A 9,147-nucleotide genomic window follows, 5' to 3' on the forward strand; every position below is an offset into this window, starting at 1 on the left:
GGCTGGATGTGCCGGAGGCTGGAGGACATGAGGGACCAGGGACACGTGTGAGACCCGCTCTGACACCCGTGGAGCCAGGGAGGACCCTGGCCCGGCTAGGGGGAATGGTGGGTCCCCACAGGGGGCTTGAGGATGTGCCAGCCGGTGAGACCAAGGCTGTGGCACCCCCAGGGCATGCCTGTGGCTGCTGTTGACCATGGGACAGCCCAGCCGGGTGCTGCCCCCCGCCCTCCACCTGCTGTGGGGCTGGTGCAGTGGGGCGGGACAGGGCAGGGCAGCCAGGTCCCCTCAGGGCCTCCTCAGGGCTGGGCCCCCCGAGGCAGTCGGGGCCCCCCGAGGCCACACAGCAGCCACTCCCTGGGCCCGGCACTGCACAGCCGATAAGATAAGGCCGGGATGGAGGTGCTGGGTGCTATAAGAGAGCGTCCTCGTGGGCAGTGCTGCCACCAAGACCTGTCTGCCACTGCCAGCTGCCACCAAGACCTGCTCGCCACTGCCAGCTGCCACCATGCTGACCGCCGATGACAAGAAGATGATCCAGCAGACCTGGGACAAGGTGTCAGGCCACGCAGAGGCCGTAGGAGAAGAAGCCCTGTGGAGGTGCAGGACGGCCTGGGGACCCCACGGGCGAGGGGGGCAAGTGGGTGGGAGCCCCATGGGGGACTGGTGGGGGGGGTCCAGCTGAGGGTCAGCAGCACTGACCGTCCCGCTCCGGCAGGTTGTTCATCACCTACCCCCAGACCAAGACCTACTTCCCCCACTTCGACCTGACCCGTGGCTCTGAGCAGGTCCGCAGCCATGGCAAGAAGGTGGTGAACGCCTTGACTAATGCCGTCAAGAACATGGACAACCTCAGCCAGGCCCTGTCTGAGCTCAGCAACCTGCATGCCTACAACCTGCGCGTCGACCCCGTCAACTTCAAGGCAGGAGGGGGACGGGGGATGGGGGACGGGGGATGGGGGATGGGGGATGGGGGATGGGGGATGAGGGATAGGGACCAGGCTGGGGGTAAGGGGGCCATAGCAGTGGTGCTGAGTCCTCTTTGCCTTGCAGCTGCTGTCGCAGTGCTTCCAGGTGGTGCTGGCTGTGAACCTGGGCAAGGACTACACCCCCGAGGTGCATGCTGCCTTCGACAAGTTCCTGTCGGCCGTGGCCGCTGTGCTGGCTGAGAAGTACAGATAAACTGCCACCTGTGCCTGGATGCCATCAATAAAGACTCTTTTGCCACAGCACTGTGTCTGTCTGTGCCGGGGCTGGGGGCTGGGGTGGGCTGAAGCATCACGGTGCTCCTGCTGGAGGGGGGTAAGGAGGGAGGGGCTGGTGAGGCCAGCCATGGTACAGGTACCGGCCATGGGCTCCCTGGGTGCCCCCAGGGCCCTGCCTGCTTCCACCCTGACCCAGCTTAGGGTGTGGCTGATGCTGTCAGAGGACCCTGGGGAATGGAGCTCAGCCTGTCACCCTGCTGTGTCTGCATCCCTCTGGGGAGAGGGGAGAAGGGTGCACCAAGCCAAACTTGGTGCTTGCATCCCCTTGAAGGATTCTCTGATGGGGTAGGATGAATCCCTCCTGGGTCCATCTATCACAACGGCTACTTAGGACTTTATTGAGGATGCTGTAGGAGCTGAGTGCCTGCATGAGCTCCAGAAGCAATCAAACAAGTTCATGGAGTAAAAAAAATCCATTAAGCACAAACCCTGCTCTTGGGCTCAAGCCCCTGAGCCACAAATCCCTGTTGACTGCCAGGGAAGTGCCCCCACACTTGCCCTGGGTGTCTGCTCTTCCCCTGGCACCTGTGCAGGGTGGCAGTGGGGCGGGCAGAGCTGCAGTCCAGCACAGGGCCACTGGTTTCAGGGGCCTGGAGCCTGAATTTAAAAAAAAATCATTGTCTTTAGATCACAGGTGATGGGTTGTAAGATACTAAACTGGGTTTGCTCTGCGCTGTGACACCAGAGGGAGACGAGTGTTCATGAGGGGTGGGAGAGAGTGTATCAGGAGAGCAGTGCCTGCGGTGGCCGAGTACAGGCAGCTGCCGGGTGCTGGGCATGAGGGGACCCTGCCTGCACAGAGATACAGGGCTGGGAGTCCCCGGGCCACAGCGGCCCCTGCTCCTGCAAGTGCACTCATGAACCCACAGTGCTTTTCCTCCATGCTCAGACACATCCCAGTCTACATCCTGGTGTTTTCATTGGGTGCATTTACACCTATTTATTCTTGTGCCACCAGTTTGAAGGGCTCTTCTGCCTTTGCAGTTTGCCCCCCTGAGGCACATACAGGCAGCAGACACCCTCCCCCACCAGTTTCCCTGGGCTCTGCTTCCCAGAAGATCAGCCCCTCCGTCCTCCCCTCCTTCCTTGCCCTGAAATGGTGCCAGCTCGACCTAATCTCCCCCAAACACAAACGATAAGAACCATCGGCCATGGAGGAAACACGGGTGTGAACTGTCCCCTGCCTGCCTGCGCCAGCTCTCGAACCTACTGGAAGCACCACAGGCCCCCTCACCCTCCTTGTCTTATCATCCTCATCTTCCTTGCCCTTCTTGCCTTCATCATTTGGGGAACACAGGACTCGCCGTGGGGCACTGTGGCCCTGCATGCCTTCTTTCCCTGGCTGTGAGCTCCTGTCGCTGCAGGCCAGTGCTTGTGTCAGTGCCCAGCGCTGATCCCCGTGGCTCTGCCGAGTGTCCCCCCTTCCCAGGAGTCAGGGTCACCCAGAACCCCGCAGCACTGGGGCCAGCACATCACGTGTGCAGGAGAGATGGTTGGGGCAGGGGAGCTCCGGGGTCTGTATGCAAAGGGATGTGACTGCAGTTCAGGGAGCAGGGGGTGAAGAGGGCACATACTTTGGGGGTACACTGGTTTGGGGTGCACTGAGGGAGCGAGAGCAGCGGGGATGTGTGATAGGGGCTGGGTGGGATGGCAGGGTGTGTACAGGGGCAGTGTGTGTGCGTGCCAGGATGGTGTAGGTGCAGGCGCCGCGTTAGCAGTGCGTGTTGGGGCACGGCAGGTACCGGGGCAGTTCACGTGTGTGCGTGGAGGCTGTGTTGGATGGGTCAGTCCATACGTGCCTGCGGGGCCACGTGTGGGTGCCAGGGTGCTGGGCAGGCCCGGTCTGTGGGACACAGACTCCCACAGAATCACAGAATCAACTAGGTTGGAAAGGACCTTGAAGATCACCTAGTCCAACCATTAACCTACCACTGCCCAGTTCCCATCTACACCATATCTCTCAGCGCTATGTCGATCCTAAACGCTTCTGATACTGTCGACCCACCACGCTACTGAAGTTCCAGGCCCCACGCTGCTGCCCCCAGCACCCTGCCAGAGCACAGCCAGGCTGTGCCAGAGCTGCCCCCCCAGGGGGACCCCAGCCCCTGCCCTGCGCCGAGCCCCGAACCCAGCCTGTGCCGGGAGGGGATACACGGCCCCCTCCGCCCGTGCCAGTGCACACCCCAACCTCAGCCCACGCCAGCACAGAGCCTAAACCTAAGCCTAAACCTAAACCGAAGCCTAACCCTGCGGTCAGCCTGTGCCAGAGGGGACGGGCCACCCAGCCTGCGCTGATGCAGCCCTAACCCTAATCCTGACCCAAACCCCAGCTGGTGCCGGGGGCAGAGACCCCCCAGCCGGGCCCGGTGCCGGTGCCGGTGCCGGGGGGAGCAGCGGGGCGCGGCGCTGGCCGGGGGGGCGGCGGGCGGCGGCCCCGCCTGGCCGGGGTCCAGGGCCGCCGGGGCCGGGCCGGAGCGGGGCGGGCCGGGGGCGGGCCGTGCCCCGGCACCGCATATAAGGGCGGCGGCGGCCGGCGGGGGCACCCGTGCTGGGGGCTGCCAACGCGGAGGTGACACCATGGTGCTGTCTGCCAGCGACAAGACCAACGTGAAGGGCGTCTTCTCCAAAATCGGCGGCCATGCCGACGAGTATGGCGCTGAGACCCTGGAGAGGTATGTGTCCCTCCCTGTCGTCATCCCCTCTTCTGTCTGTCTGTCCCCGCTTCCCTCCATCTGCCCCCATCCTCTCCCCATCCACAACTGTCCCTATCCTATGTATCCCTGTCTCATCCATCCCTGACCCCCTCTGTCCCCCAGGATGTTTGCCACCTATCCCCAGACCAAGACCTACTTCCCCCACTTCGACCTGAGCCATGGCTCTGCTCAGATCAAGGCGCACGGCAAGAAGGTGGCGGCTGCACTGGTTGAGGCTGCCAACCACATCGATGACATCGCAGGTGCCCTCTCCAAGCTCAGTGACCTCCACGCCCAAAAGCTCCGTGTGGATCCTGTCAACTTCAAAGTGAGCGTCTGGGAAGCGGTGACCAGCCCGGCTTCCCTCCTGCACCCCCCTGGCCACCCCCTCACCTCACCTCCTTGCTCACCATCTCCTTTTGCCTTTTAGCTGCTGGGCCATTGCTTCCTGGTGGTGATGGCCATCCACCACCCCTCTGTCCTGACCCCGGAGGTCCACGCTTCCCTGGACAAGTTCCTGTGTGCCGTGGGCAATGTGCTGACTGCCAAGTACCGTTAAGACGGCACCGTGGCTAGAGCTGGACCCAACACACTGCCAGCCTTCCGACAGCAAGCAGACAAATGATCTGAAATAAAATCTTTGACATTTGTGCTCCAGCCCTGGTGTCCTGCTCTGATTGCTGCCTGTGGGGAGGGAGTGGGAGGGATCTGCTCTGGGGACTCCCAGTGCCAGGTGGGCAGGTGGAGGAAAGGGGTTCTGGTTTTGCTGTCTCCAAGAGGAAGCAGCATCAGGGTGGCAGTGCCCGGCAGGCAGATGCTGCTTGGCCACCTGTGGGGCTCTGGGAGTGAGCAGAGCGTTTCCAGGCACCAGTGGAGGGGAAAGAATCACAGAGAGTGGCCAGAGTCTGGCCCTTGGGAGCTCCCTGCAGCCCCAGCCTGTCCTGGGATCCCCACCAGCCCTGTGTACCCCCTGCCCCTGTTCAGGCCAAATTGTTGGAGATCATCTGCTTCTGGTATTTCTTGTGGGAGACAGCGAGGTACAGGGGCTCCTGGCACCTGTGACCCCCTGCATGGTGGCACAGTGAGGGCACTCTGAGGACTCCCAAGTGCATGGGCATCTTTCTGTGCATCCCTGGCACGCAGGGCTGTGTGGCATTGTAGGGCGTCTGTTTCCACCTAATGCTGCTTTGCTGGGGAGTCACTTTGGAGGGGTCCTGGGGGGCTGGCAGGCTTGGGGAGACAGCAAGCATGGGGCACTGCAAGGGCAGCAGACAGAGCTCAGCCCCAGATCCTGCTCTTTGGGTGCTGAACCAGAGCAGGGTAGGGGGTGTCAGGGCAGGAACATGAGCAGAGGCAGCAAAGTGGTGCTGGGTGCTGCGGTGCTGGTGTCTGCACAGCCCCTGGCCCTTATCGCGGCCCACAGCAGAGCAGCCATGGTGGTGGGGGGGGACTGCAGGTGGCTGATAAAGGAGAGTGCGGGCTCTCCTCCAGCTGTGGGTGTGGTGGGAGACGGGGCAGCAGATAGTCCCAGGGGGCTACAACCTGCCAGGTGCTGAGTAAGGCTTCCTGGTCCCTGCCAGGGCTGGGAGGTGGTCGGTGCTGGGGTGAAGGTTCGAGAAAAGCCCTGAGGGGCTGGCGCAGCCACAGCATGGAGCTAAGCTGAGGTTGCCATGGGCCCCTTTGCTCCCTGACACTTGCAAGGATGGACATTTGCCCTAGCCCCATGGCCTCCAGTCACCATCAATGAATGCACCAGAGGCAGGAGAGACCCCAAAAGACTCTGGAGAGAGAAAGAGGGAGGCCCTCTAGCCCCCGGGGTTTCTCCTGCAGAGCACCACAGGCATCGTGACCCCACATGCCCACCACACCTGGGCACGGTGAGGAGAGGAAGAGAAAGCTGGTCAGGGCATCACTGACCAACCTGATCTACCTTTGCATGGAGCAGGGTGTTGGGGCAGGTTGCACCCTTCCAGCTGACATCACCCAGACATAGCTGAGGGCACAAGTCTGCTCTGCTGAGAGCCTCTGCTCCCTGGGGAGCTCAGGGAGAGCAGGGGTATAGTGGGGGCGTCATGGCACACAGGTGTGCAAGGCAGTGTGGACTGGCGTGTAAAGCACTGGAAGAGCCAGCATCAAATTCTGTACAGACTTGGATTCCTCCAAACCCAGCCATAAAGGACTCTCGTGGTCCTGAGCATGGTGTGTGCATAAGAGACAAGGTGTAAGAGCAATGCAGGAGATGGTATGTACGTGGAGGGGAAGGGGTTGGCAGTTGTCAGCCTCTGCCAGGCTTTCACTTCCAGCTGCTCCCATGCCGTGTTGTGTCCTCAGACAGGACACTGCGTGTGGCAGTGGGCAGTGTCCTGGCTCTGCAGCGCTTTCCCAGGGCTCTGTCTGGCCAAAGAACTGCTGAGCTCCAAAGAACAGAGATGAGTTTTGTCCCAGCCATTTGTCCCTGCTGCCACAAGATGGGGACCTCCAGCTGTGGTGCTTTATCGGGGCCAGGCAGAGGGTGCAGAGGGCCAAGCCTTGGTCCTGCCTGCAGGGCTGAGCTGGAGAAGCAGGCTACCAGGATGGGCTTCCAGCCAGTCCCAGGTCCTGAGCACACTGGGGACACTGGTGCCAGCTCGGAGGGGTGCAGGAACCCTCCCTAGCAGCCCATTTCCAGCACTGGGTGCCCCAGCAGTCAGGCACCCCATGGCTCCTGGCTCATAGCACAGGGGCATGTGAGCCCCAGGCTCCTTTCACTGGGCATCCCTTGGTGGCCATGGCTTAGTGTGCTCCAGGACACAGCCTGCCCCATGGGCCAGACACGCTGGCAGCAGCTTTCTACAGCTTGGCTCTGCCTGAGCCAGTGTTCCTGCCCAGCTGCCTCGGGCCCTGCAGGCTGCGCGGCAGGGTGGTCTGGAGTGGGGCAGGTCAAATACCAACCCCAGTGCTGGCTTGGGTTGGTTTTGCAGCTCGTATTGTTGCAGCTCTGGTGCTGACGAGAGAGGCGGCAGCAATCTCTGCATTGCCAGAGCAGCGGCAGTCCAAAATGGCATGAGGCGACATGGAGGAGGTGGACTTTGGGGACAAAGCCCTCTGATGCAGGCCATGGCAGTGCTCAGGAGGCAGTCTCAGTAAGCAGCTTCAGTGGAAGAAGGAAGATGAACATCTTCAGGTGAGACAAAAGCCTGTTCTGATGTCTTCACTATCTGGAGGCCTTTCTCGCCTCTTGTCAACATTTATTCTTGATGGACAAAGCATCTGTGGTTCAAAGATACCTACAGAACAACACAGTATTTTGTTATATGATAGTCACCAAGGCAAATGGCATCTCAGAGCTTGTTTTTACTGAAAGAGGAGCTAAAGTGACATTAGGAAACAAGCTTGAGAGTTATGACTTACCTGAACACAACACTTTTACCAGTCTCTTGAGGGGTTGCAAACAGTGTTGTCCAGGTAGCTTGGATAGCACTCTTATTAGCATCTGATAAATAGTCATGGCCCTAGAGAGCGTGACCTGGAAATGGACACAGAAGTACATACTTCTGGAGTAGGTCAAGCGTCCTAGGGGAGTTTATCAGCAATTTCCCATTCAAAATTTTGCAGAGAAGCAGCGGGAAGATACAGAATTCATTTCTTACTGGAAGCTGATCTTGGGACCCCAGCTGAGAGATGCTCTTGCTGGAAAGAGGAAGGAAAATGTCACACATTTTACAAACTGTTCTTCTGTTTATACATCCCATATTGGCATTCGATATGCCAATAGAATAACTCATGATTGGTGCAAACTATAGGTCTTATGTTGAAAAGCTGCTGCGTAAGCAGTTTGTTTGCCCTGTATTTGGACAGTTACTCTTTCCTAAACGTCAGATTTTCCATACTGAACTGATCTCTGATTTGTTTAGATAAGTTTGAATTTTAACCCAGTGCTTTGGGGTGCTCACAGCCTCTGTAGCTCAGGAACATCTGAGAATTTAATAGGCACATTCTCCATTACAACTCATAAGTTATTGACGAAAGGACAGTGAATAATAATGCTGAACCAAGGACTGGAATCTGTCACAGAAGGGAAACAGACTCATCTGAAATTATTCATTCTTGGCAATGGCCATAGTTATTACTCACCTCTCTCTTCAATTAAATGTCCCACTGTTTTTTTGTGATTTGAAGTTGACTGGTGTAAAGTTCCTTAGTTTCCTCCTTTTGCCCTGCTAATTGTAAGAGACCCTATTGTCTCGTTTCTGCGACCCCATCACCCTCCATCACTTTCCAGAGATACTGTTTGGAGATAGCTTCAATCAGTTGCTGAGGTAAAGGGGATTTTTTTCAGGCAAGCAGCCTGAAAATACTGGGATATTGAAACATATTTTAATCCACAGTTTTTAGGATTCTCCTACCTTCTCCACTGGCTCTTTTGCCAGTGGAAAAAGGAAAAGTGGTCACAGAAGACAGAAAATAGAGTCTGCCTTCACTAAAATGCCCATTTTGATGAAGGACTTCAAACACTTTCTCTCCTTCTTTTCCTAAAAGCAGAAACTGTTCCCAGCGAAGCAGCCACATCAAGCACAGCTGTACAAGCCCCTCCAGACAGGACAGGACTGATAAAAACAGGTATTCACAAAACTTGAAACACTGTCTGCTCCCCTTTGCCATCACAAGAAGTTCAACATTGCAAGCAACATCTTAGAAAACCTTTTTTGCTGATCCACCTCAAAGCCGACCTGTGAAAAACCCAGGTCTTGTTCTGTGAGCCCTCATGACTGAAAAGGCATTAAGCAGCATGAATCCCCCATCCTTGCAGATGCTCACAACAGAATCCAGGTCTTGGATTTTATATGTGGAAGGAGAAGGAGCAGATCTGTGGTAACACAGTGCTGGCCATTGATGGCTTCTCAGTGCTGTATGGAAGCCATTTATCAACTAAAGGGCAGAAACTTTCCACACCTACTTTGCACTGGTTTTCCACCTTCTTTTTGTGGCTGACCATGTCTTTTCTGATAATTAGATCTAGCCAGATTTTCACTGCAACCGTACCACTAGCAACCCTTTTCAATGAGATTATAATATTTTTCAGTCAGGCCTGCTTGACACTGTCCACTGGGGGTTGATCAGATTTTCACTACAGGGATGGAAATTGAATAAAAATGCAAAGATTTTCTTTCAGCGGATTACCCTGTCTTCCTACCACACACGAACCATCT

General features: G+C 57.4%; 2 protein-coding genes across 2 annotated transcripts; both read left to right on the forward strand.

The window, feature by feature from the left end:
* Window positions 1-420: 420 nt before the first annotated feature.
* LOC141950724 (hemoglobin subunit alpha-D/D') lies at window positions 421-1,229 on the forward strand. Its single transcript, XM_074885943.1, has 3 exons — window positions 421-600; window positions 719-923; window positions 1,054-1,229. Exons 1-3 carry the CDS (start codon window positions 509-511, stop codon window positions 1,180-1,182), a joined length of 426 nt encoding a protein of 141 aa, XP_074742044.1. The 5' UTR covers window positions 421-508; the 3' UTR covers window positions 1,183-1,229.
* A 2,549-nt stretch (window positions 1,230-3,778) lies between these two features.
* Window positions 3,779-4,615, forward strand: LOC141950697 (hemoglobin subunit alpha-A). Its single transcript, XM_074885884.1, has 3 exons — window positions 3,779-3,937; window positions 4,082-4,286; window positions 4,389-4,615. Exons 1-3 carry the CDS (start codon window positions 3,843-3,845, stop codon window positions 4,515-4,517), a joined length of 429 nt encoding a protein of 142 aa, XP_074741985.1. The 5' UTR covers window positions 3,779-3,842; the 3' UTR covers window positions 4,518-4,615.
* The last annotated feature ends 4,532 nt before the right edge of the window (window positions 4,616-9,147 follow it).

The sequence above is a fragment of the Strix uralensis genome, chromosome 16 (assembly GCF_047716275.1).
Source record: "Strix uralensis isolate ZFMK-TIS-50842 chromosome 16, bStrUra1, whole genome shotgun sequence".
Lineage (NCBI taxonomy): Eukaryota > Metazoa > Chordata > Aves > Strigiformes > Strigidae > Strix > Strix uralensis.

Excerpts from the sequence above, each read along its gene's own strand:
- LOC141950697 (XM_074885884.1), top strand. The coding sequence starts at position 3,843 with ATGGTGCTGTCTGCCAGCGACAAGACCAACGTGAAGGGCGTCTTCTCC. Across the intron at positions 3,938-4,081 it reads GGCGCTGAGACCCTGGAGAG|GATGTTTGCCACCTATCCCC; the intron begins GTATGTGTCCCT and ends TCTGTCCCCCAG. Across the intron at positions 4,287-4,388 it reads TGGATCCTGTCAACTTCAAA|CTGCTGGGCCATTGCTTCCT; the intron begins GTGAGCGTCTGG and ends TTTGCCTTTTAG.
- LOC141950724 (XM_074885943.1), top strand. The coding sequence starts at position 509 with ATGCTGACCGCCGATGACAAGAAGATGATCCAGCAGACCTGGGACAAG. Across the intron at positions 601-718 it reads GGAGAAGAAGCCCTGTGGAG|GTTGTTCATCACCTACCCCC; the intron begins GTGCAGGACGGC and ends CCGCTCCGGCAG. Across the intron at positions 924-1,053 it reads TCGACCCCGTCAACTTCAAG|CTGCTGTCGCAGTGCTTCCA; the intron begins GCAGGAGGGGGA and ends TTTGCCTTGCAG.